A 26,679-nucleotide genomic window follows, 5' to 3' on the forward strand; every position below is an offset into this window, starting at 1 on the left:
AACATATGGACACGGTTCCATCTGGGAGTTAATTTGTTTGTGCCATACTGCCATAGTTGTCACATTAGCTTAGCCTGTGGTTGACGAGATGCCCATGACTTGGAGCTGCATGAGGCATGTGAGTGCACAGCTAAAGTGTGAGTGAACTCGGGGGTCCACTGCACAAAAAAGCATGAGAAATTGAGAAGTTTTGTGGATAAATAAATTAATCCTCTCGCGCACACATGAGCCCTGGATATGGTCTTGGAAAGAAAATAATGGAGGTTGATTTGGCACCATTGATAGGATTGGATCTTGGCATTGGACAGATGTTCATTGCTGCATGCGTACGTTTTCCCTTTGGTGCAGGACATTGGGTGCTACGTGACAAACTGACCGAGTACTGTGGTAGCTATCGCTCTTTGCTGGTGTCATATTATATATATGTTTCTGCTAAATCTGGATTAACTAATCGATTAATCAACTTGGTTTCAAGTTTAACTAACACATGGAATAAAAATGTCACATCAATGCGTTGTATAAGGCCGTGCAGGTCATTCTCATCTTACCAATGAACTGCGAGTCTGCGACCCCGTGAGTGCACAGTTTTTGTAAGCTGCAACCAATTTGTTACTACTATACTACTATTCCTACATGTCAAAATGTGATTTTGCTTGTAACATAAATTTTACAATTTGTGGGCACACAGTTCAGATTTCCGCCTTTCACCTTTTTTTTTTTGACCTGTCAGTTTACTCTTTTGACGTGTCAGTTGGGTAGTTTACTGTTGGCCCCGTACCTGGAAAGATTATTTGGAATGTGACCCTACCCAGCTGCACTGTTTGTACAGGATGGTCACGTCCAATGGGGGTCGGAGATTAAACTCCGAACCCCTTTGCCTCAGCTGATTATTTCCCATCCCTTTACGGTTTGGTAGCTGAAATGCTGAATGATGTATGCGCCGTTGTGTTGAACCCTTTCCTAATTACAAACTGTATCCTATACGTAGTGTACAACATATGAACAGAAAGTCAGAAACTAGCGTTGTAGACTACTTATATGCTAGTGCATAGATATTGTCAGTGAATGGTGATAAATCAAGTCTAGGGCCATCTCAATTAGCACCTTAATTTGCTGAATCGCTGTGAACAAAACAAACTGATGCCCGGTTGCCAGGTAATATTGATGATGATCTCTCAGTATGTTCTGCTACTATGGAGTATACCACACGTTCTAATGTTTTTTCATAGCCCAGATCTGTACAAAGAGACTTTGCAGCAATAATTGATGAAAGTCGACAAATACGAAGCAACACAGAGACAGAGGCATCTGCAAGTCTTGAAGCTATACACAAACTGATGAATTCCTACGCATAAAAACACGTCCTTACTGGCAAAAACTGTTGGTTTCTGAAGCACGAGAACGACAGGAGAAATGGAAGAGAGGATGACTGCCATTTCTCGGTACCACTGCCGTAAGAGTGAATTCAAATGAAGAACAAAACATGGATCACTTAACAAGAATTCTCACTGAAATGCAGACAAGAGAGTAATCCCATATCGAAGTGCCACTAGCAGTAACACTTAACGAGGCGGTTTTGTCTGATCTTGTGACTGTCTTGTTGTTCCTTGTCCATATGCTGTAGGCTTTTCATTCTTTTCGGGGTGAGAGTGATGTGTCCAGGAGTAGAGCCTTAGTTTAACCAACCGCATCTTCCAGATAAATTACCAACTCTTGTTTGATTTTTTTTTTGAGGGCCTGATTTGAATTTCGAACTCGAATTGCCTTCTCCATTCTCCTAGCCATCAGGTCTCTCTCTTTTGGATAAATAATGCTGTAGCAGAAATGGACTGACCAGCCAACTGGGTTCATGGTTTGTTTGAAACATGCGATTTTTCTTCTTCCGATGAAATGAACCACTTGTTGTGAATTTCTTGCAAAAATCGTTTGAAATTTCTGAATTTAAAACGGTCCTCAAATCATTTGTTGCTTGGGGCTGTTTCTGTTTGATACCAAATAACCAAAACTTGCCCTACCAAATATTTGCCAATTTAAAATAGTATCTGCTAGATGTTTGAATTGGTGTCAAATTTTGCCAAAACTAACACAACTGATGCAACCAAACTCTATATGAAAACTTGTTCAGTAGGTTGGGCATTGAACCAAATAACGGCCCTTTGCTTTCAACATGGCACATAATTTGCTTCCGGCCCATATGAATGTTGGCAGCCCACATATATATGGGTCGTCCTACAACAGTGCGAGGCCCATCAAATCATGCCCTCCCTACAACACCGCGCGCCACGACGCCCACTGCACCGGGTCAGCCCATTGACGCGACGCGGAATCGGAGCGAAGAAATTCAGAATCCACGGGCCGCGGTCGTCACGGCAACATCCAACGGGAAGTGCGCGTCACGTCCCACCGGCGCACGCACGCACTCCGCCGCCGCCACCACCACCAAGGCTCTAGGCTCCAACCCAGGCAGGCGCCGCCCACCTTGACGAGGAATCACAAGAATCCCTCGGCCGAATCCCGTGGATTCCAAGTTTCCAACCATTCGGCGGCCGGCCGCACCACCATTCCACCCGTCCACCTCGTTGCCTCCGCCCTCTGTCTCCCGGTCTCCGCTTCCCCTCGCATCCGCGTCTCCAAAAACCCCCAACTCTGCACTGCACCGACCGCGCCGAGAGGAGAGACGAGAGCCCCCGAGACCGCGCGCCGCCATGGCCTTCCACTACGCAGCAATGCCCTCCTCCTCCTCCTCGTCCCTCTCCGGCGTCTCCTCCCAGCCCCCGCTTCACCTCCCCCGTCTCCGATCCCCTCACCAAGCGTCCCGCCGCCTCTCCGCGCTCCCCTTCTCCCGCGCGCTCCCGCTTCCCCTCCGCCTCCGCCTCCGCATTCCCCGTCCCCAACTTCCTCCGCTGCCCCTCGCGTTCTCCCACGGTGGGGGCGGAGATAACGATGGCGACGATAATAATAACAATGGCGGCGGAGATGGCGAGGGGGATGGCGGCGCGCCCGACAACCGGAGGGAGGCGCTGTTCGTGCTCGCGCAACTGGGGAGGAAGCTCGAGAGCCTGCCGTCCGACCTCGCGGCCGCCGTGGAGGGTGGCCGCGTCACGGGGGAGATCGTGCGGCGCTTCGCTGAGATGGAGGGCTCGGCGCTGCTCCGGTGGCTGCTCCAGTTCCAGGGGTTCAGGGAGCGCCTCCTGGCGGACGATCTCTTCCTCGCTAAGCTTGCCATGGAGTGCGGCGTCGGCGTCATCGCAAAGGTCCCATGACGAATTCTCCCTCTACGTACTTCTATTTTGGCATCATTGCACTGTGTTATGTTGCCAATCTGACGTTTTATTCATGCTGCTCTCGTTGTTTAGACTGCTGCGGAGTATGAGAAGAGAAGGGAGAATTTTGTCAAAGAGATTGATATCGTGATTGCCGATGTGGTATGCTTCTGAAAGTATTTCTAACAATTTCTGACAATAAAACAAAAGAATCTAGCTCGATGTGATTTCACTTGTTTGGTTTACATTGGGTGTTACTAGAACAACCACTTATTTAGCAAATAATTACCATGTGGTATACCGCTTCATGTTCAGATGACTAGTACTCTAATAACATATACATCATGGAATTTATTTATTGACCTCGCTTTGTAAATTAGTCGCTAAGATCGTTAGCTGATAGACCTTTTTTTAAAAAAAAAAATAATCATATGCTGAGTATTATGTTATCAGGAACTAATAAAGCTGGTGATCTAAACCAAATAGACTTGAAAAAAAAATCTTATAATGTGGTGATGTTTGGTTTTGGAACTATTTCTGAATAATACTAATAGATACTATGTGGTTGATTAACTGAATTCAGCATTGAGGTTTGTACTATTAAGTCCATGTGAGTACCACACCTGATTCTAGTTGCTATTGACCATGAGCGAACCTATTTTTGCTAGCCTAATTTTAGTTTAGGAAGAGAGTTTATCTCATGCCATGGGTTCAATTTTACTTTCTTTCTGAAGGTAAATGGATAATGAAATTTGAAGTTTTTTTTTTGTTATGATTTGTGAAATCTAATTTTGTGTTGCTTCTGATACTACCCATACAGGTCATGGCAATAGTTGCTGATTTCATGCTTGTCTATCTTCCTGCTCCAACTGTATCTCTGCAACCACCACTTGCAACAAATGCTGGGCATATTGCTAATTTTTTCCACAATTGCCCGGATAATGCTTTCCAAGTAACCTAAACTTTCTCTCTTTTCATCTGAGTAGAACATTCTTCCTAGAATCCTCCATGTTTTGCTAAAAACACTTCATGCCAACTGTTCTCCAGATTGCTTTGGCTGGAAGATCATACTCAATTCTGCAGAGGCTAGGGGCTATTCTGGTATGCAGTTCTTTTGTTGTGGTTATTATGATACTTAGACCGTCGGACTCATAGTGGCCTCAGTCTATTCAGTGTGCTATATTGATCAACTAATGCTAGTGGCTTCTTTGCAGAGAAATGGTGCAAAGCTTTTCACTGTGGGAACTAGTGCTTCTCTGGTAAGCTTGCCATTTTGTTTTGCTGCTACATCATATGATTGTGATGATCATGTGTTAGCAACCTCTTTTGATTTGTGTTAGGGTTTGCATTTGTTTTTATTTTCTTTGAGCAGGAATCCTGTCATGAAGTTTTAATCCTGTCATGAAGTTTTAAATAAAACATTTCAGCAAGGCAGGAATAACCAATGCGTCCTGGTGTTTTCATTATGTCTACCTATCTCTGTCGTTAAGTTTTAATTCTAGTGAGTCTGACAAAGTATATGTTGCACAAAAGACTGGCAGAGTACTGAGGCTGAGATCTAACCTTTTTAAAGAACAGGGTAACTGTTAACTCATGTGGATTTCTTTCACAGTTAACTGATTTTCTGTAGCTCCTAGTTGGTTCTAAACTGAAATTTGAAGCATGAAAACTTTACAAGTGGGATATATTGAGGAAAAAATGGCATTCATAATCGGTTTCCTAGGGTGGCTAGTTCAATTGTTTCACTATGCAGGTGTTGTTGCCAAAAATAAAAAAGATCAGTGATATACGTTTCTGTTTTGGATGGCAGTAATCTATCGACACCTTTTACCCTTCTATCCATAAGACAATTTGTTATGCATACTAATCTTCAATCCTTCCAGATTGGCACCGGTGTCACGAATGCACTGATAAAAGCAAGGAAGGCTGTTGACAAAGAGCTAGATGACGAAGTTGAAGATATTCCAGTTTTGTCAACTAGTGTTGCTTATGGTGTATACATGGCAGTATCTAGTAACCTCAGGTAAACATTATCTTCAAACTACTCACCATTTGTAGCATACTTAAGTCATGCTAAACGTGTGAATAAATGTCCTGTCGTTTTGTTACTAAGGGACCTGGAGGACTTACCCCACCGTTGAAATTGTTTTACCTGTTTCTCTCTTCAAACAGGCAAACCGTTGTAGAGATTATACATGAACAATCCTTGTGCAGATAAACAGTTGCTTCTTTTTTAAATGGATTATTTTTTACAACAAAAATCATATTCATCACCAGGTACCAGATTTTGGCTGGTGTAATCGAACAGAGGATGCTGGAGCCCCTACTACATAACCACAAGCTTCTATTGAGTGCTCTATGCTTTGCTGTTCGCACGGGCAACACATTCTTGGGTTCTTTACTGTGAGTAATATTTACCTCGCATGAAGTTTAACTCCTGACCTTGGGGCAGTAATGTTACTTACTGATGAACTTTTGTTACCAGATGGGTTGACTATGCCAGGTGGGTAGGCGTACAAAAGGTTCAAGAAGAGGCCTAATGTTGGCATACCGTAAGTTACTACGATATGTATTCTACAACGTCACGACATTCTTCTCTTCATAGGGAACATCTTTACTGGTAAAGGCAGAAGATAGGCATCTCCATATGTCGAATTCATATCAACAGTGTCACCGTATTTTTCTTCATAGCCTGCAACTTGTAAGACTTGTCTTTGTAATATACGAGTTTTTGACCCAACGAGCACTCGGAGGGACCTGTTTATTGTTTGTCTTTGTTCTAGGATTGTCGTGCCTTTTATTTTCACTTATGGGGACTGTTGACAGCACTCTGCCGGAGTTTACTCATGTAATGTTGATAAAGGACTGTCAGTCTGTCACCATAGCATTCGTCTGAAGAAAAACACTCTTCCCGTTTCACTTTGCCTAATTCGCATCTTTCGTATGGTTCGATTGATTCTGAAAATTATGCAGGATCACACACAAGATGAGGGGTTTAGCACAAGTGTCGTCTCAGAGATACCTTTCTCCTATATTGCTATTTGGGCCTTACACACATCATAGGCTGGGCCGAGGGAGATAGCAAGATAGCCCATTAACAGCAGCAAATAAACCCTAATAAACCATGACAGCCTCTCGATCTCCTCGTATTTCCCCAAACCCTTGCCGCCACGATCCAGACGTCCATCGTTCCCGCCGCTGGTGCAGCAGCCAATTGCGATGTCGTCGTGGCCGCCGCCGCCGCCGGTGCAACTCAGCATGCAGTTCCTCCCTCCCCGGCCGGAGCCGGCCGCCGCCGCGCGCACGTCCATCTGCTGCACCTGCGGCGTCCCCATGGCGCCCAACGCGGCCAACACGTGCGCCCTCTGCATCCGCTCGCGCGTCGACATCGCGGCGGGGGTGCCGCGCCACGCCGACGTGGTGCACTGCCCGTCCTGCTCCTCCTACCTCCACCCGCCGCGGCTCTGGCTCCGCGCCGCGCCGGAGTCGCCGGAGCTCATGAGCCTCCTCCTCCGCCGCGTCGACCGCCACATCGCCCGCCTCGGCGTCGCCCTCGCCGCCGCGGAGTTCGTCTTCACCGAGCCCCACTCGAGGCGCCTCATGCTCCGCCTCCGCCTCCGCGGCGAGGTCCTCCACGGCAGCGGCGGCGGCGTCACGCTGGAGCAGGGCCACGTCGTGGAGTTCGCCGTCCACGACCGCCTCTGCGACGCGTGCGCCATGGCGAGAGCGCGGGCCGCCGAGCCCCCCGACCAGTGCGGCTGGTCCGCCGTCGTGCAGGTGCGGCAGCGCGCGTCGCACCGCCGCACGCTGCTCCACCTCGAGCAGCAGGTCGTCGCCCACGGCGCCGCCGGCGACGCCCTCCGCGTCGGCGCGGCGGCGGTGGCGGGCTCGACTTCTTCTTCGCGTCGCGCTCCCACGCCGCCCGCCTCGTCGACCTCGTCACCTCGCTGTCGCCCGCCCGCGTCGTCGCGTCCAAGCAGCTCGTCTCGCACGACACGAGTAGGGCCGGCCCTAGGGGGGTCAGGCCGTGCGGCCGCCCGAGGCCCCCAAAATCTAGGGCCCCCCTTATATACACATATAATATATATACTACGTACTATATAATTTTAGTCTATGGCTATGGATCTATATTAAGTTTGACAGCTAAATAGCCCAATATAGAAAATGAATTTTAGTCCATCGTCACGCCTATTTCAGCGAAGCCGAAGCGATCTTCATTTGACTCCCGTTGCTTCGCCTCGATCACATCACGCCACTTGCGTCGTGCCGCCTCAATCACGTCACGTCGCTCGCTGCTCCTGCACTCTCGGCGACTTCTCGACTTCTCGGCGTCTCGCAAACGGAAACAAGTCGGCAAATCGTGGCTCGCCAGTAGCCACGCTCGTGTCGATCATCCGCCGATCGCCTTCTCTTCTCACTACTGCTATTTATTTCTCTTTGAAGTTTTAAAATGTTATATATATAGATAATTTTATCACATCGAATATTAAATGTTGTATGACTATATAAATATATATATTAGTTTATGTGTATATATATAGGGGCCTCCATATAAGTTTTTGCCCTGGGGCCCAAAAACCTAGGACCGGCCCTGGACACAAGGCACACCTTCGCCGTGGAGCTCTGCCCGGTGTGCCGCGACGACCTCGTCTTCCTCCCCAAGGAGGCGTCCCGCGACCTCGGCGGCCTCGGCCCCATCGTCCTCTGCGTCAAGGTCACCAACGCGCTCGCGCTGCTCGACACCTCCACGCTCCGCGTCGTCCACCTCGGCATCAAGGAGTACGACAGGTGCAGGCTCGAGCCCGCGCTCACCAGCCGGCAGCTCGTCGAGTACGTCGTTCTCGACGTCGACCACGAGCCGGAGCCGGCCGCCGGCGTCGCGTACGCGCAGGTCGCGCGCGCGTCGGACTTGGGCAAGAACGACACCATCTTCACCGTGAGGACGCACCTCGGCCACGTCCTGAACGCCGGCCACCGTGCACTCGGGGACGACCTCTACGGCGCCAACGTGAACAACCATGACGTCGAGAGCCATGGCTTGCCGGATGCAGTGCTTGTCAAGAAGATCAATGAGAAGGGTAGTACTCGTAGGCAGCTGCAGGATGGCGACGGCTGCAGGAGAAGGAAGCGAGACGGCGATGAGATGGAAGAGATCGCCATGGGGATCGGGTGCATTGATCTGAACCCGCCTGATGAGAAGGAGCTTGATGAGTTGCTCAGAGGACCTCACAATTTGAGGGCATCTGCAGTCACTTCACCGTGCCTTTGTCAGGCCCACATGTCCCCACATGTCAGTGACAATGGCACGATGAAGTCGACTACGGAGGATCTCAATCCAATTTGAGGCTACTGCTGCTACATATAGTTGCGTTTATTTTCTACTAGGAATTGGAAGGTCCTTTTTCCTTTGTGAACGACTATTAACTTTCAGATATAATGTTACTGAATTGGCAAGCTATAAGTGCAAAGAGAGATTCAGACGAGTGAATGTGCAGTGAAATTGCTAGAATGAATGCATTGTTAGCAGATTGCCACAAATGTTTTGCAAGATGTCGCAGGGTTATATTGGTTGATTAATTTAAGAAAATTTTATTCCCTAATAAGGAAATATGGACAACTGATGAAGCTAAAAATGATAAATCAACTACCAAAAAGATATGATGGGTCCGATATATGAAGATTATCCTTATATGCATTCATGGTGAGAATGTGTTTGATTTTAAATGGATATCCTTATATGCATTCATTGTGTTGTGTTTGATTTTAAATGGATATGAAGCATTTTTAAAGTAGGCAAACTTTGATAATCCACTTACAGCAAAATCTGATGGGTCCGATATATCAAGATTATCCTTATATACACTCACGGTGAGGACGCATCCGATTTAAGATGTGCAACCAGAATTAATTCATTTGTTAATGCACTCCCACTACATATAAACGTCATGTTAGCATTCACACTATTTTCACTCCTAGCTAGTTGGATTTCCCGCGCAATTTTACATGGCTATGTAATTTGAACAGAATTATGTTTGCTATAGTTTACATACAACTTTACCACTCAATCTTCATCTTTATAAATTATAACCTATATACCTAAGATGATCAAATTGTGCTATTATTTTTCTTTTTATTCAATATAAACATGGTAATATCTTAGGCACTTGGAGTAAAACATGGTTCCATTTAACTCTATTTTAATAATATAACCAATAAATAGATGGACACTCATATATTTTAACGTTGGATTTACTCTGAGACACATCATATATAAGTTTTTGGGGTTGGAATAGAAGGGGAGTAGTGATGTATTTAAGAGAGAAATAGTGACTTATATGGGAAAATATATAGTGCAAACCACATATGTAGTGGAAACTTAGAAATTACCGTTGGATCGAGAAATGGACATCCGAGATTCGTCCACGTCACCATGAGTTAACTCATGAGTGAATCTGCGAGTTAAGTTTTAACTCATGGTGACGTGGACGAATCTCGGATGTCCATTTCTCGATCCAACGGTAGTTTTCAAGTTTTCACTACATATGCGGTTTGCACTGTATATTTTTCCGACTTATATAGTGGTGTAGAGAGAAAACCTTATAGAAACTAGAAAAACAACAAGTGTGATGATATAGCATGACAACACATAAGAAAGGTGTAATGAAAGAGGATGAGAGGGTGACGGCAGCTCTTTGGCAATGCAAGCAGCACCATGTGCAGGTATATATAAAATGGTGCGGGGCAGATCCAAGAAAGGATAAAAGGAGGGGCTAAACAAACTATACAAAACTATAGCACCCCTCTTCTAATGGATATATAATAAGAAGTGGAGGCTCCTATGGTTACAACGCCGGCAATGGGGGTTTAAGGGGTCACCCTAATGGGCGACTAGTCGCGTGGAGGCACAGACGCGCGACGAGCGCTCAGTCTACTAGTACTACTGACTACTCTTCTACTACAGTACTACTAGTCTTACTAGTTTACTACTACAGTACTACTACTAGTAGCACTAATACTACACTACTATTACTACTACTGTTATACTATTAATAGTATTACTACTATAAAATATATATATTTTTATATGTACTATATATTTTTTTATGTATAAAAAAATATACACATATACAAAATTTGTATACGGCGTGTACAAACTTTGTATATGTACATATTAAAAAATGAAAAAACAAAAAAAAACATCATGTATATTCGTATACAAGTATACAAACTTTGTATACGATATATATAAAGTTTGTATACACATATACAAACTTTCTATACACGTATACAAACATTTTATACGTATCCGCATATGCTTAAAAAACCGAAAAGAAAAAAACAGAAAGAAAAAACCGGAAGAAAAAAAAACAAAAGAAAAACCGCAAAATAAGGAAAAGAAAAAACCAACGGAAAAAACCAGCGGGCCCCACCGTACAGACGCGGCTACGTGCTGCCACGCAGCCCCCTCCGCGCGCGCCACTTGCCTCGCCGCGCGGGGGCGCGCGCGCGGATGATTGCCTTTTAGCCCTTTTGGGGTTTGAGACCCCGTATATCTCATGGTGGATCCGCCACTCCGTAAGCATGTTGTGGGTGCTGAATGGTGAGATTGGAGAAGGGGATTAATAGCAGCTAGGGTTTAATTCTTCTTCTTTTTTTTAGAAAACTAGCGTTTAATTTGGAGGAGCAGTGAGTGAAGGTTGATGGGCCAGAGATTTTTCTGTTTTTTTTCCTCAAGATAATATGGGCCTGGCCCATTTACTAAGGTTGGTGGCTAGGGTTTCGAGGAAAAGATGGTGTAGTGAAAGAGGACGTCCGTCTGATGTTGATCCAACGGCTGCAAATTAGAGTGGGTGATCACTGAACATGCCAGTTATAACCAAGACAAACCTCTTTAAATTTCAGCGACGCGCTCAAACACTCACCTGCGCCGCAACAGTTTCAGACACGATCTCGATCGTGTCTGCCATGGCGGCGGCGGCGGCGCCTGACTGGTCCATGCTCCCCTCCGACCCCATCGTCCGCATCGGCGACTGCCTCCTCGCCGCCGACGACTTCGACTGCTACGACAACCTGCGCCTCGTCTGCCGCATGTGGCGCTCCGGCACCGACGACCCGAGGACGGCCGACTTCGAGGACGCCCGCTTCCTCCCCAAGAAGCTGGCCATGCTCGAGCTCGACGTCAACCCCGGAGACCACCGCGCCGCCGCCGTCGCCACGTTCGTCAACCTCGACACCGGCCGCTTCCTCCGCAAGCGCGTCCCGGGCCTCCGCGGCTGCTTCCTCGTCGCCGTCACGTCCGCCGCCCTCGTCGTGCTCTCCGACGCGGCGCCGCCACACGGGACCCGCGGGGAAGGTCGCCCGTTTCAGGGCGCCCATCCATGCGGAGGAGGAGGTGAGGGAGGTGGCCGTGAAGACGTCGCCGCTCATGGTGTTCGTCTCGTGGTACCAAGGGAGGTCCGTGAGGTGGGTTGATCAGGACACCGAGGGCTTCCCCGATGTAATGGTCTATTTCCCCGACAATTTCATGAACCTGACGCCCTTCGCCGGCGAGGTGTACGTCACCAACCGTGGATCCATCGTATCCACCGTCCTCCTCACCGACGACGACGAGGAAGAAGAAGAAGAAGAAGGTGAGCAGCAACAAGGTGTTCGTCCGCAACCCCGCGCCGCGGACACCATCGCGATGATCCCCATCATTCGTATGCCACCACCAGCGGTGAAGCTGTACGCCTACTTCCACCACCTCGTGGAGTCTGCCGCCGAGCTGCTGCTCGTGAGCGTGCTGTGGCGCGTGCACATGGCCGCACAAGGTGGACACCGTGAACAAGGTGTTCGTCCCGGTCCGGAGCCTCGGCAACCGCTCCCTCTTCGTCAGCCAGGCCAGGAGCTTCTCCGTCGACGCCGACAAGTTCCCCACCGTGGAGGCCGGATGCGTCTACATCGTGGAGCCGGGCCCGGCGACGTACGAGCGTTTCCATCTCGCCGACGGGAGGCTGGAGGAGGCCATACCAATGGTGAACAGGCGCCGTGCCGCTGAAGGAGAAAGCTGCGTCCTTCCTCTCACCCTGGAGCAAGTCATGGTGAACTACTGCGTCGACACGGAGAATTATTCCGAGCTCGAGATCGCGCTCGACACCGATGATGACGAAGAGTTCTTCCTGCCTGAAGCTGAAGGCCACGGAACCAACTGATCGATCCAGATGCTGGTGATCAAAATATATGGGTGAAAATTAAGAGGGCTTACGATATAATTTTCAGCTCCAACTATATATCCTGATGATATATGATCCTCTCTGTAGCTAGTCTCTACATTTCATGTAATTTTCTTCAATTGTATTCCTTCTCTGTTCGATGACATCGATACTGTGCGATCTCGCCTTGTTTGCTTTTGCATCCAGAAAAACATGTCATTCGCTTAATCCGTACTATTTAATTATTTTTTTAGCTTCGCTGTGCCTTGGTCAAATTAATGTTACAAAAAAGAAGTTCTGGTATGGTGTATTGGTGTTACCATGACTTTGCACTTCAATTGCTTATGTAGTAATGTAAATCTCGTGATCTAGCGAAGCTCCATGAGCATGCAAGATGTACTACATCCGTCCCTAGATATAAGGGATTTTTGTTGAATGTGACATATCCTAGTACAACGAATTTAGACAAGCTTTCTGTCCAAATTTGTTGTACTAGGATGTATCATATCCAACCAAAATCCCTTATATTTAGGGACGGAGTGGGAGTAGCTTAATTGGGTGAAGTAAGCAGCAGTCAGGCCGAAGCGCGGCTAAGCCTGCCAATGGGGCAAGATCCACCCCATATCCAATCCACTAGCCATCCCATAAAATCCAAACCAGACCAATCCATTTTCCTCGTCAGTCCAAACCGAACCAACCCATTCCAATTTTATGGTCTCAATTCACTTTCAAAACCATTTAAACCCACTTCAAATCCACTTTGTCGATCCTTCAGTAGCCATGCCGTACTCGCCGGCGGCGACGCAGCTAGGCAGAGCAGGTGCTGCATGGTTGTAGCTGTAGCATTGTGGCGACGGCGGAGGACAGGACACCAGTGCCGTTCTCAGCTGCTGCCTCGTCGGCGTAGGCGCAGGCGCAGCGTGAGGCCAGCCAGCTCGCCACGGCAGCAGCGGACACGGCCGTCTCCCTCATACAGGTGATCTACATATGTATATTCTTCTCACTGTAACTCTAGGTATCATGATGATCTTGAATCCTTACGGCTGTGTTCGCATATGCCGGTTCCCATCCCAAATAGTCCGTATGGAAAACAGAGCGGTCCATTAGCACGTGATTAATTAAGTATTTGCTAATTTTTCGAAAATGGATCACTATGATTTTTTTAAGCAACTTTCGTATAGAAACTTTTTTTTTTGCAAAAAACACATTATTTAACAGTTTGAAAAGCGTGCGTGCGGAAAACGAAGCAAGGGAGTTGGGAACTTGGTGTTCCGAACACACCCGTAGTAGTGTTTGTTTTGCTCAACACTTTTGTTGTGGCGGCTTATTATCTAATCCCTCCGTAAAAAAAGCCAACCTAGGAGGAGCCACATCCCCTTATAGGTTGGTTTTTCGTGGGACGAGGGAGTACTCTGTAGGTCGCTGTCGACAATTCAAAGACCAGTCAAGTAACTAGCCGTGATTGGTGATCTATCACAGCAGGTTGACACTCGGCACTTCGGCAGCTTAATTGGATCTCGTACAAGTGGACAAGTTGTTGCTGGATTTTTATTTTTGTCTCTGACTCCCTGACCCTGAGGATATGTACTCTGGTCCACTCAGGAATAGATATCCCCTTATTTTTCATACCATCTAAATACTTATAAACTTTAATATATGATATATCAATCTATAAATATGTGCCTTCAAATTTGATCATCATAAATTATAGAAAAACAAAAAGTAATTAAACTCTAACTCACATATATTTGCTAATAGTTATTTTCTTAATACTGTAAAAGTCATATTTAAATTTGCATATTTTGTGAAGTGACACATAAAATATTAATCTATCTTTTTTTAGGAAAAAATATTAATCTATCTTGCTATTTTATTTTTAAACTTTTAATAAACTAGTATATATATAAGAAACGAGAAATACCTTCCTGATAGATTATAAGAGTTTCCCGTTTCATGATCACTCTCTTATCTCTTAGTCCATCTAAAACTCTAAATATATATTCCTTCCGTCCTAAAATATAAGAAATCTATAATTGAAAGTGACATTTCGTCAAGCTCAAGCTCAGGACGAAGGCCTTCTTCTCCCGTGAGAACACTATCCTCCCTCCGGTCCCATGGCCACTCCCGGTCATCGGCAGCATGCACTGACTGCTCGGCTCGCTGCCGCACCACGCCCTGCCTGCGCCGTCGAGTTGCTCAGCCCAAGGCGCGCCCGCTCCTTCCGCCGCGTCCGCGAGGCCGAGCCGGCGAGGCTCGTGCGCGCCGTCGCCGCGTCCCCGGCGTGGCCGCTCGTGAACGTCGTCGGCGGCGAGCATGTCGCGGCCATGATGACCGCCGTCGGCGCGCGGCCGGTGCCCGCGGCAGGAGGAGTACCTGGAGGAGCTGGGCAAGGTGGCGAAGCTCGCCGCCGGCTTCAACCTGGTCGACCTGTTCCCGGAGTCGCGGCTCGTGCGGGCAGCGCAAGCGGCCCACGGGAAGATCCACAGCATCATGGACGCCATGGTCCAGGACCATCTGAAGGCGATGGAGGAGCGCAGAGAGGAAGTCGCAGATGGCGTCGTCGACGACGGCGACGGCGACGGCGCCGATAGGGATGAAGAGCTCCTTAGCATCCTACTGAGGTTTCAGAGGGATGGTGGGTTAGGGATCACTCTCACAAACGGAAACCATCAGCGCGACAGTGTTTGTAATTAATTAAGCATGTTACCATCTCACTCTAGCTCATTTGTCAATGTCACCCGCGAAAGGTTTGTCTCACTCTTTTTGTATTTTGCGGGAACGTCCTTTTTTTCATGCTAGTTAAATAGTTATAAAAAAAAGCAAAGATAGTTTGATATTTGATATATCACCTCACAAGTATATATACAAATTCAAATTTGACTTCTTAATGTTGTAACAAAATAATGTAATATGATTTAATAGTACCAGATAATAACTTCTAGCTAGTCTAGTTTTGTAAAGTCCTGTGTAGATACCATCTCATATCTATAATTTTAGGGTATCTTGGCTGGCGGCTCTGATACAACAACTACAACTGTTATGTGGGCTATGTCCGAGCTATTGAGGTGCCCTCGCGCAATGCAAGGTAGAAACAAGGTGGATGAGGCATACATATTGGAGGGTCCCTTCAATATTACATGCAATTGGTCATCAAAGAAACGTTAAGATTGCACCTTCCATTCCCTTTGCTTTTCCCAAGGTTATGTACCGAAACATGCAAGATAATGGGATTTGATGTACCCAAAGGAACGATAGTCATTGTAAATAATTGGGCGATTAGTAGGGATGAGCGATGCTGGGAAGATGCGGAGGATTTTTGACCTGAGAGGTTTGAACATGACGATACCGATTATAATGGTACATATTTTCAGTTTCTTTCAGGTGGTTTTGGTCGAAGGATGTTCCCAGATTTCATATTTGCACAATTTAACATCGAGATTGCACTCGCAAACCTTCTATACCATTTCGATTGGGAATTGCCATGTAGTGAAAACCGAATGGAGTTGGATATGACTGAGTCCGCTGGGTTGACAGCTTCTCGGCTTACTGATCTTTTTGGCTAAAGGCAACTCCCATCGTTGCCACAGCCTGGATTGTTGGATTTCTTGATATTTCTACTAGGAGCTAGCTAGCTCTACTTGTGTTTTAAGAAAGAACTTTAATTAGCACTTGGTATTTTGTAACCCGTTATAATAAGTCATACATTGTGTTTTTTCGACTGTTATTTTTCTGGCCATGCATGCATGCATGGCTACGACTAGAAATATCGACCACTCTTGCTAGTAGCCACGATTATGTGCCACAGCCACAGAAACTAGGCATGCGGCTGCAGCAACTGCTGCAAAAAATCGCAGTCGAACAATGTCATTATCATGTGGATGTACTATAGAAAGGTATCATCTTTTTTGAGGGAAAATAAAGAGGCGTCATCATCCGTAACATTATGACTATAGGACCCATTTAGTTATGCATCACCATCATCATTTTCAATAAGTGCATAGAGATGAGTTGTATAACACACGTTAAACCAGTGTAAATCAATCATATAGGTACATAGTGTGTTAGCTCCGGCCGTGGCCATTTTGACATGCAGTTTTATCTTTTACTGAACCTTTTGTAGTTTTGTCAGCAGTTGGATGTGCATGCATATAAGTGATTGCATGGGTCGTAGCTAATGGGTGCTACAACATGAGTCTACTCCAGGGTTTATATTTTCGTTTTCACTATTTCTATCGGTCCGAAATAGTTTTATTTTTTTAACAAAATTTGATCAAATTTGATGAACAAATTTTTTTCAAAGTCTAAAAATTTGAAAACCCCAAAAAAACATTTGGCCGAAATCATTTCTTATCGCAGGGTCCGATAAACCCAAAATTTTGGAAAACTCAATTCAAAATTTTGAACCCTTGTCTAGAGTCTAGACCATGATCTAGAAATCAAACGCATGCAGTGCTAGAAATCAAACGCAACAAACGCAAGAATATATTTAAATTTGGCGGTTGTTTTTTTTTACCGCCAAAGAAATTAGTTGGCAAAAAAAAATACGGATTCTTGTAGTAGCTAGCACTACTACGAAAAGGAGTTTTTCGTGCGGTCAAAAAGGGTTTAGCGTGCGGGGGGGGGAGGGGGGTGTGAACTTCACGCACCCAGGTGTTTGCAAAAATTGCTATTTTTGTGTGCGGGTGGCGCACCCGAATGCGAAAACTGATTTTCGCGTGCAGGGTGGTTAGGTCGCCCGCACGCAAAAATAAAATCCAAAAAAAACAAAACCTAACCCTAAAGCTGTCGTCGTCGCCATCACCTCCTCGCGGTCACCGTCGTCCTCGCCACGCCTCCTCCCCACCGCCCGCAGGCCGCTGCCAGCGCTGCGCCGGCCGCCACCGCCGCTGGATCCACGCGGATCTGGGCGGGGGATGGCCGTCGCCGCCGGATCCGAGCGGGGGCCGATCGCCGTTGCCCCTCGCCACCTTCCGCATGCGCCCGCCGACGCGAGCACGCCGACCGCCGCCTCCTGCCTCGCTCGCCGCCACGCCCGAGCGGCCGCTGAGCCGCTCACCGCCAGTCCCGGCGCCACCTCGTCGGTGTCGCCACCGAGCCGCGGAGAGGAGAGGAGAGAAAGGGACAGAGAGGAGAGGAGAGAGAGATGAGTGGAAATAAAAGGGAGAGAGGTGAAAAATTTAAAGTGAATGAGAGGGAAAAGAGGTAGAGGTATTTTTGCGTGCGGACCTCTGCGAAAATAATCTTATTTTCACATGCGGTCCATTTAAGAGGATTGCACGCAAAAATCGATTTTTCCGTGCGGTTCTATTAAAGAGCCGCACACAAAATGGATGACGATTTTCGTAGACGTGACCTGTTATGGTCTATCTGCAATCTAAAAAGGTTCATGTACACAGGAAAATCGTTTTTGTACTATTGTAGATATCATTATATATTGCTCCATCCCTTATCTTGGATTGATCCATACCAACAATAATTGTCGTAGCCTGTCGGATGAATCCATACTTGAAAGAGAAACATAGATACTATGTGCAGAAAATGATATGTCAACTATTGCATAGTAATTGTATTATTGTAAGCACAAGTTAGGTCGATTAACGCAATAATGGACCCAAATCACTGATAATTAAGAACGAACGTGCTTTTGTGCTTGATACTGTGAGTCAGTGACCCTAACATGCATGTACACTGTTGTTTGTTGAGAGCAAGACAAACACGTCTGGATTAAACTAGTAGCAAAGCAAGTATCACGAGGACCATATAGAATTATAAATCGTACGACATAGCTATCAAACTTTCTGTAAAAAAAAAAAGAAGAAGACATTGCTCCGAAATTATTTTTCACCGGGGGAAAATTCAGAGTACTAGCTAGTACGTGTATATAGATCGATATATATCTATAGCCACTGCAACTTCCAACTATATATATATGCAGCACAGATCGAGCTCACAAACAATAAAGATGATAAAAATGGCCGGAATAGTGGATACAGCAGCATTCTGCACCTTGCTGTGCCTACTCCTCACCCTCGTCGTCTTCAAGCTCAAGACGGCGACCTCTTCCCGGCACAACGCCGGCGTGAACCTCCCTCCGGGGCCATGGGCGCTGCCGGTCATCGGGAGTATCCACTGCCTGCTCGGCTCCCTGCCGCACCACGCCATGCGGGAGCTCTCCCGGCGGTACGGCCCCGTCATGCTCCTCCGCCTCGGCCATGTCCGGACGCTGGTGCTGTCCTCCCCGGAGGCGGCGAGGGAGGTGATGAAGACCCACGACGCCGCGTTCGCCACCCGGGCGGTCACCCCGACGGCGAGCATCCTCACCTACGGCGCCCGCGACATCGTCTTCGCGCCGTTCAGCAAGCACCTCCGGGAGCTCCGCAAGCTGTGCACGCTGGAGCTGCTCAGCCCCAGGCGCGTCCGCTCCTTCCGCCATGTCCGGGACGAAGAGGCGGCGAGGCTCGCTCGGTCGGTGGCAGCGGCGGCGCCGGCCGTCGTCAACGTCAGCGAGCTGGTTAAGATCATGGCGAACAACATCATCATGACGGCAATCATCGGCGACACGTGCCCGCAGCGGGATGAGTATCTCGAGGCTCTAGACAAGACCATGGATCTCATGAATGGATTCAACCTGATCGATCTGTTCCCCGGATCGCGGCTGGCGAGGGTGCTCGGTGCCCGATCCCTGCGTGCAACGAAGCGGGTGCATCAGAAGCTCCATCAAATCACGGATACGATAATCCAAGGACATGAAATCATCAAGGACGGCAGCGTTGGTGATGACACCATACAAGAAACAGTAGGAACACACAATATGCATGGGCATGGCCATAAGTGTGAGGACATCCTTGACGTCCTGCTGCGATTTCATAGGGACGGTGGGCTTGGGATCACCCTCACTAAAGAAATTGTCAGCGCCGTGTTGTTTGTAAGTACTCCCTCTGTTCCAAAATATAAGCATTATAGCATAATAACGAGTCAAATATTTTTAACTTTGACCATTAATAGAAAAAAATAAAAAAGATCAATCACGTAAAATTAATGTTACTAGATTTATCATTAAAGAAACTATCATATATGTAATTTTTTTTATTTAAAATATCTTATTTTATAGATATTGTTAGTCAAATTAGTATCTCGGAGACCGTGTCAGAGTCCATAAATCCTTATATTTTGGGACGGAGGGAGTACTCAAATTCAAACTTATGCTCAACCTCCATTCCTACAATTACTTGTGTCGTGCTATGTGGTAATGGATCATATACGTAATATCTCTAGGAGAATATGGTTGTAGTCCCACTGGCTAAGAATATTTGATTATTTGATTGATGTTTAGTACAAGATTTAGTCGTCAAATACTTTTCACTAGAGGGAGTATGCATCATAATTACAAAGTTTATGGAGTATTTTTTTTAAGAAAGTGTAAATTTGAATTTATCAGGATCTTTTCGCTGCTGGCTCAGAGACTACATCTACAACAATAATTTGGGCCATGTCCGAACTCGTAAGGACTCCCCATGTGATGGAGCGAGCACAATCTGAGATTCGTCAAGTCCTTCAAGGTAAAACCGTGGTTAGTGAAGCCGACATCGAAGGCCGACTCCATTATCTACAACTGGTTATAAGAGAGACTCTTAGGTTGCATCCTCCGGTACCATTTCTCATACCGAGGTTATGCTCTGAAGCAAATAGTAAGATCATGAGATATAATATACCTCAGGGTGCTATGGTGTTAGTGAACATATCAGCGATTGGCAGAGATGAGAAGATTTGGAAAAACGCAAATGAGTTTAGGCCCGAAAGATTTAAAGATGATATGGTTGATTTTAGTGGTACCGACTTTAGATTTATTCCTGGCGGTGCTGGACGAAGAATGTGCCCAGGTTTAACGTTTGGACTATCCAATATTGAGATAGCTCTCGCGAGCCTTCTTTACCACTTTGATTGGAAATTGCCCAATGACGCAAGCTCATGTAAGCTAGATATGAGAGAAACGCATGGAGTCACAGCACGTCGTCGAACTGAGCTTTTACTCAAAGCTACTCCTTTGTACACATAATTGGATTGGTCCATAAAAAATTCATGTACGCTGTGAAGACGAAGAATTGGTCTCTTAATAAACCATTGCCAATTAATGTTTGCCTAAATTTGTTTCTATCAGAACTGAAGGATAATTCATGTACATCCGTTGTTTTGCCAACCCCTTGTCACAAGTCGATCTGAAATCTAGACTCTATTTTGAATGATGAGCCAAGCATGAAATTTGCATTTCCCCGGTGCCCAGACTTTCTAGATTAAGGAGTTGAAACTTGTGCTCGGTGTTCTTTGACATTGCGCATGGTAGGCCAAGGAAGTCGTGTAGAGTCCGCTACTTGCGAATTTCCGGGTAATCTGGTCTGGCTCTCCGATGCCTAAGTGAACATTCCGGACCGCTTCCCACAGGACAACCAGTTGTTCGACGAGGTCTAGTGTAATAGGCGAGTGTGATTCCAGAGCCAGGTCCTGAACCTAGACGTCCTCCTCCTTTCCATTTCGTAGAGACCTCCCTCTGTTTTTAGAGATCGCATAGATCAGCGGTATAAGTTTTTTGGGTCTTACTTGTACTTGTACACTAAGTTAAAAAAACTCACTTGAGACGATATAAGTTTAAAAATTTACTCCTTTTAATTATTTAATATTAGATCATTCTTTAATATTCACGTGTTTTTAAATTCTTTAATATTCACGTGTTTTTAAGTACTCTCTTCATACACAATTAATCATCATATTTGGTTCCGTGGCCGCAGTGACGGTTCGGTTCCTGTGCATGCCGCGCACATGACGAACGAAAGTTGAGAGGGGATTTAGCTAATCTTGCCCTAATCACATGGCATTAAATCCATGCGGTAAAAAAGATGCCGGCGATTTAACTGATTTCGGGAAAATCTCAAAGGGCTAAACGGTATGTGTTTTGTAAAAATTTCTATAGAGAATTTGCTTTAAAAAATATTTATTTATTAAGTTTGAAATAGTTAGAGCTCAGTTAATCATGCAATAATAGCTTTAAAACGAGAGAAATCTTGCTTCTTTCTTTCAGCAACAAACGCAGCCAAACATGGATAAGAACGAATGAACGTCCTTTTTTTTGAAACAATATGGCAGGCTTTATTCATTCAATATAATTACATCGTTCAGTACTAGAGAATCAAGGATTGGGCTCATCATCCCAAGTACTCTCTCCATATCTTACTTTTGTCACCAAAATTAAGGAGAAATTAAATAATCTTACATGTTACAAAATCATTGACTGAAAGCAAGCATGCAACCAATGAGTATTTAGATGACTTCTTGGGTTCTAATCAAACATTTAATTTATCTCTTCATTTAAGTCTTGAATGCATAAAGACTACAAATAGAAATAATTTATTTAAAAAAACTCAAATGTGAAATATGTCTAATTTTTGTGGATGAAGGGAGTACAATTTTGCTTTGACTGCATCGCTCTCCTTGCTAAATTATGTGCTGCTTGGTTCGCCTCCCTATTGCAATGCTCAATTGTTATATCTTGAAAACCGCTCCAAATTGTAGAGCAATCATCATATAAGGCCGCTGCTAAATTTGTCGTGAAACCTCCATCCTTCATTGTCTATACGACCTCCATACAGTCTTATTGGATAATTAGTCGATTACACCCTATGTGTTGTGCAAGCATCAACCCTTCTTTCAAAGCATAGGCATCCGCCATCGGTGCATCAACTAAGTACGGCACATAGCTGTGGGAAGCAGCTAGGAATCCACCAGTGTTGTCCCTTGTAATCGTTCACACGCTGCCGCACCCCCTGTCCTCATCAAAAGCTGCATCAACATTGACCATCACTTTCCCCTCTGGAGGCTTCATCCATCCTTGCCTTATCTGCGAGCTTTTCTTCATTGTTGCTTTATATATAGTTCTTTGTTAGTGCCACAATAGACATAGCTGATCTTGAAGGTCGCTGGATGATCTCCCCGTGTACATGTTGCCGGCGTTGCCACCAATTATACCATCCGGCAGTAAGTACTAATTCAACCAATCCCACGTCTAGTGCGTCAACCTGCTCTTCTCTTCTTATGAGATGTCTTCGATGATTACTGAGCCTGACCGATCGGTGGCAAGAAAGCGTTGTAATTTCTCCTAGATGCCAAGTGATCTCCAGACTTCTCTTGCACGGTGACACGTGGAAAATATATGTTTGATATATATCCTCTCCTCCATTCAGACAAAAGGGGGCCGTGTTTAGTTTCCCCAAAATTCTCAACTTTCCATCACATCACATCACATCAAAAACTTTCCTACACACATAAACTATCAACATTTTCTCCAAACTACTAATTTTCTCCTAACTTCCTAACTTTTCCACCATGCATCCTCCCGATTCTCCGATATATCTATTCTCTAGGGTAGCTCGGCAAGGTATAAACCCCTTCAACGCTGGCGCGCCATCCAAAAATTTTAATTTTCCCCAGCAACACTTCAATCTCCACAAATTCTTCCACAGCTAATTCCGTGAAGCAGTACTAGCTTGCACTTGGGCCCTATTTAGATCCCACATAAAAATTTTACGCCCTATCACATCGAACGTTTGAACACCTACATAAAATATTAAATATAGGCTAAAAAAATAACTAATTGCACATGTTGCGACTAATTTGCGAGACGAATCTTTTGAGCCTAATTACGCCATGATTTGACAATGTGGTGCTACAATAAATATTTGCTAATGACGGATTAATTAGGCCTAATAGATTCGTCTCGCGGTTTATTGACGGATTCTGTAATTAGTTTTTTTATTAGTGTCCGAACACCCCATGCGACACCCTATATAATAACCGATGTGACACGCTAAATTTTACACCCCTGAATCTAAACAGCCCATCTTGCTGTTCTACTGACAATGATAGGCAGACCGCAGACCGAACGTCCTTTGATCGATACAGTGAAACTAGTAACGCATGCACTGTTGTTTGTTGAGACGGACACGCCATCTGAATTAAAGTACTATAGCTACGCCAGGAGCAAATTAACAAAGTATCATCATGACTATATAAAATTATAGACCCTTAATTATGTTTTTAAGGTAAGACGTCACCACTACTAATACTCTCTCTACCCCTAAATATTTGACGCTGTTGAAGTATATTTAACAATAAATCAAATGATAAGAAAAAAATTAATAATTACTTAAATTTTTTAATAAGATAAACGGTCAAACATGTTTAAAAAAGTCAACGGCGTCAAATATTCAAAGACGCGGGGACTATTAGTAGTGGTGATGTGCATTATCACATCACCTCTACAACTAACATCGGGTCTCGCAATTTATAATATCACACTATATTTCAATAAGTCCTCAATAAATATTGGCTTCTCCAAATTTTAAAATCATCTATTTGTTCAATAAGAAAAATCATAGTATTATTTACGTTAAACAAATACTTATTAATTGATTTTATAAACTAGAAACTCAACTTGTTTGCCGTTGGAATGCGCGGGTTTAGGCTATATATAGGCATATGGTGCTGCAACTGCAACTTCTAAACGGTGCAGCAAGCAATAGATTGAGCTCTCGATCGAACCAGCAAATAATGGCCGGCATCATGGACAGTACTACTGCATCCTACTACACCACCTTGCTGTGCGGCGCCCTGCTACTCGCTGCCGTCGTCTTCAAGCTCAAGACGGCGGCAGCTTTTTCCCGGCACAACGCCGGCGTGAACCTCCCTCCGGGGCCATGGGCGCTGCCGGTCATCGGGAGCATCCACTGCCTGCTCGGCTCCCTGCCGCACCACGCCATGCGGGAGCTCTCCCGGCGGTACGGCCCCGTCATGCTCCTCCGCCTCGGCCATGTCCGGACGCTGGTGCTGTCCTCCCCGGAGGCGGCGAGGGAGGTGATGAAGACCCACGACGTCGCGTTCGCCAACCGGGCGGTCACCCCGACGGCGAGCATCGACATCGTCTTCGCGCCGTTCGGCAAGCACCTCCGGGAGCTCCGCAAGCTTTGCGCGCTGGAGCTGCTCAGCCCCAGGCGCGTCCGCTCCTTCCGCCATGTCCGCGAGGAAGAGGCGGCGAGGCTCGCTCGGTCGGTGGCGGCGGCGGCGTCGGCGTCGTCGGCCGTCAACGTCAGCGAGCTCGTCAAGATCATGACGAATGATGTCACCATGAGGGCTATCATCGGCGACAGGTGCCCGCAGCGGGAGGAGTACCTCGAGGCTCTAGACAAGACCATGGATCTCCTCGCCGGATTCAACCTGGTCGACCTGTTCCCCGGATCGCCGCTGGCGAGGGTGCTCGGTGGCCGATCCCTGCGTACGACGAAGCGGGTCCATGAGAAGCTCCATCAAATTACGGAAGCCATAATCCAAGGCCATGGAATCAAGGACACGGTTGGTGACGAACACCATGAGTGTGAGGACATCCTCGACGTCCTGCTGCGGTTTCAGAGGGACGGTGGGCTTGGAATCACCCTCACTAAGGAAATTGTCAGCGCCGTGTTGTTTGTAAGTACTCAAAATTTCAGTCTTAATTATACCCAACATGACTCTTTTTCTACAATTACTTTTGGCATGTTCTGTTATAGTCTTATGTATCATCTTTGGGGGAATAATTGTATATATCGTACAAAGCTTACGGAATGTATTAATTTAATCGTTAGGATCTTTTTGCTGGCGGCTCGGAGACTACGTCAACAACCATACTCTGGGCCATGTCCGAACTTATGAGGAGTCCTCATGTGATGGAGCAAGCAAAGTATGAGATTCGGCAAGTCCTTCAAGGTAAAGCCATGGTTAGTGAGGCGGACATTGAAGGCCGACTCCACTATCTGCAGCTGGTTATCAAAGAAACTCTTAGGCTGCATCCTCCGGTGCCAATTGTTATACCCAGATTATGCTCTAAACCGAATAGTAAGATTATGGGGTATGATATACCTCAAGGTACTTCGGTGCTGGTGAATGTATCAGCTATTGGAAGAGATGAGAAGATTTGGAAAGATGTAAATGAGTTTAGGCCTGAACGATTTAAAGATGATATTGTTGATTTTAGTGGTACGGATTTTAGGTTTATTCCTGGTGGTTCTGGTCGAAGGATGCGCCCAGGTTTAACATTTGGAGTATCCAATATTGAGATAGCACTTGTAACCCTTCTATACCATTTTGATTGGAAGTTGCCTAGTGAAACAGACACACATGAGCTAGATATGAGAGAAACCTATGGGCTCACTACACGTCGTAGATCTGACCTTTTACTCAAAGCTACTCCTTCCTATGCACGATTGGGTTGGTCCACCAATATGCAGATATACAGTGTCAAGTGTTTGGTCTATGAATAAAATAATATTGTCCATATATATTTATTTAATTAGTTTTCTTCTATTATAAATGGAGGATAAGTATGAGTTAATTAGGAATTATAAATGTGGTGGCTACAATGAGCTGATGGATTCGAGACTTTGATGTTTCTTCTGTCTGATTTGTGGAAACCAACTTTACAACACTTATTTGATTTTTCCGTTTTGCGTCGCATTGTCTAAGAAAACTAGCTATTTCACTTTTTGCATTGAGCTTTGACACGAGAGATCTTAAGCTCTTGTTGTAATTAAGCACGTCTCCATGCTCAGAGAGTCAGAGAGAGCGGCAATTTTTGTGTAGTTTTCATGGTTTCGTTAACTTGTTCTCGTGCAAACACCACTATTTCATACTTAAATTTAATGCTAATATCACATAATGTCTTGGATGTAGTGTAGAAACTATGTCTCGTGCAAAACATAGTTTCCTTCTCTTTCCTCATTTATTCACTTGCAACATCATTTTTTATCCTAAGTGTCAGCTTATTTAATGCTATGGACACCATCCTAGTCATTGGGTTGGGAATGGCCTAAACAACCAATCGAACGGGGGTGCAAAATCCAAAAAATAACGGAGTTGCTAGAAATATGGCGCCATATGTTACAATCGATTTTTTTCAGCCACTTACACAGTAGTTACACCTCGTTTACACCCCACTTACATATGTAATTAGTATGTAATTTTCGAATTTACATATGTAATTTTAGTACTTACATATGTAATTTTGATACTTACATTGTAAATACACTAAAATTACATATGTAATTTACGGACTTACAGTATAAATACATGCTGACTATTTTTTGATGAAAAATATGGCGCCATAAATATAGCTACACCCAAAAATAATAATAATAATAATAATCCCG

General features: G+C 45.6%; 3 protein-coding genes and 1 pseudogene across 3 annotated transcripts; all 4 read left to right on the forward strand.

Annotated features, from left to right (window-relative positions):
- Positions 1 to 2,525: 2,525 nt before the first annotated feature.
- Positions 2,526 to 6,192, forward strand: LOC4325382 (protein RETICULATA-RELATED 4, chloroplastic). The gene is made up of 8 exons (XM_015772270.3): positions 2,526 to 3,254; positions 3,357 to 3,425; positions 4,084 to 4,215; positions 4,311 to 4,364; positions 4,478 to 4,522; positions 5,147 to 5,286; positions 5,541 to 5,666; positions 5,749 to 6,192. Exons 1-8 carry the CDS (start codon positions 2,706 to 2,708, stop codon positions 5,801 to 5,803), a joined length of 1,170 nt encoding a protein of 389 aa, XP_015627756.1. The 5' UTR covers positions 2,526 to 2,705; the 3' UTR covers positions 5,804 to 6,192.
- Positions 6,190 to 8,607, forward strand: LOC107281134 (uncharacterized; annotated as a pseudogene).
- A 9,770-nt stretch (positions 8,608 to 18,377) lies between these two features.
- On the forward strand, positions 18,378 to 20,598 carry LOC4325383 (zealexin A1 synthase). Its single transcript, XM_015769945.3, has 2 exons — positions 18,378 to 19,379; positions 19,893 to 20,598. The coding sequence occupies exons 1-2, from the start codon at positions 18,384 to 18,386 to the stop codon at positions 20,508 to 20,510; spliced, it is 1,614 nt and encodes a 537-aa protein (XP_015625431.2). The 5' UTR covers positions 18,378 to 18,383; the 3' UTR covers positions 20,511 to 20,598.
- A 3,383-nt stretch (positions 20,599 to 23,981) lies between these two features.
- On the forward strand, positions 23,982 to 25,823 carry LOC4325384 (zealexin A1 synthase). The gene is made up of 2 exons (XM_015789645.3): positions 23,982 to 24,964; positions 25,120 to 25,823. Exons 1-2 carry the CDS (start codon positions 24,053 to 24,055, stop codon positions 25,792 to 25,794), a joined length of 1,587 nt encoding a protein of 528 aa, XP_015645131.1. The 5' UTR covers positions 23,982 to 24,052; the 3' UTR covers positions 25,795 to 25,823.
- Positions 25,824 to 26,679: the final 856 nt, after the last annotated feature.

This window comes from Oryza sativa, chromosome 1 (genome assembly GCF_034140825.1).
Source record: "Oryza sativa Japonica Group chromosome 1, ASM3414082v1".
Classification (NCBI taxonomy): Eukaryota; Viridiplantae; Streptophyta; class Magnoliopsida; order Poales; family Poaceae; genus Oryza; species Oryza sativa.

What these genes read in the sequence shown, in the direction of transcription:
- LOC4325382 (XM_015772270.3), top strand. Translation starts at nt 2,706, where the DNA reads ATGGCCTTCCACTACGCAGCAATGCCCTCCTCCTCCTCCTCGTCCCTC. An exon ending in GCGTCGGCGTCATCGCAAAG is followed by an intron (nt 3,255 to 3,356) that starts GTCCCATGACGA and finishes CTCGTTGTTTAG; the next exon opens with ACTGCTGCGGAGTATGAGAA. An exon ending in GCAGTATCTAGTAACCTCAG is followed by an intron (nt 5,287 to 5,540) that starts GTAAACATTATC and finishes ATTCATCACCAG; the next exon opens with GTACCAGATTTTGGCTGGTG.
- LOC4325383 (XM_015769945.3), top strand. Translation starts at nt 18,384, where the DNA reads ATGCAGCACAGATCGAGCTCACAAACAATAAAGATGATAAAAATGGCC. An exon ending in TTGTCAGCGCCGTGTTGTTT is followed by an intron (nt 19,380 to 19,892) that starts GTAAGTACTCCC and finishes TGAATTTATCAG; the next exon opens with GATCTTTTCGCTGCTGGCTC.
- LOC4325384 (XM_015789645.3), top strand. Translation starts at nt 24,053, where the DNA reads ATGGCCGGCATCATGGACAGTACTACTGCATCCTACTACACCACCTTG. An exon ending in TTGTCAGCGCCGTGTTGTTT is followed by an intron (nt 24,965 to 25,119) that starts GTAAGTACTCAA and finishes TTTAATCGTTAG; the next exon opens with GATCTTTTTGCTGGCGGCTC.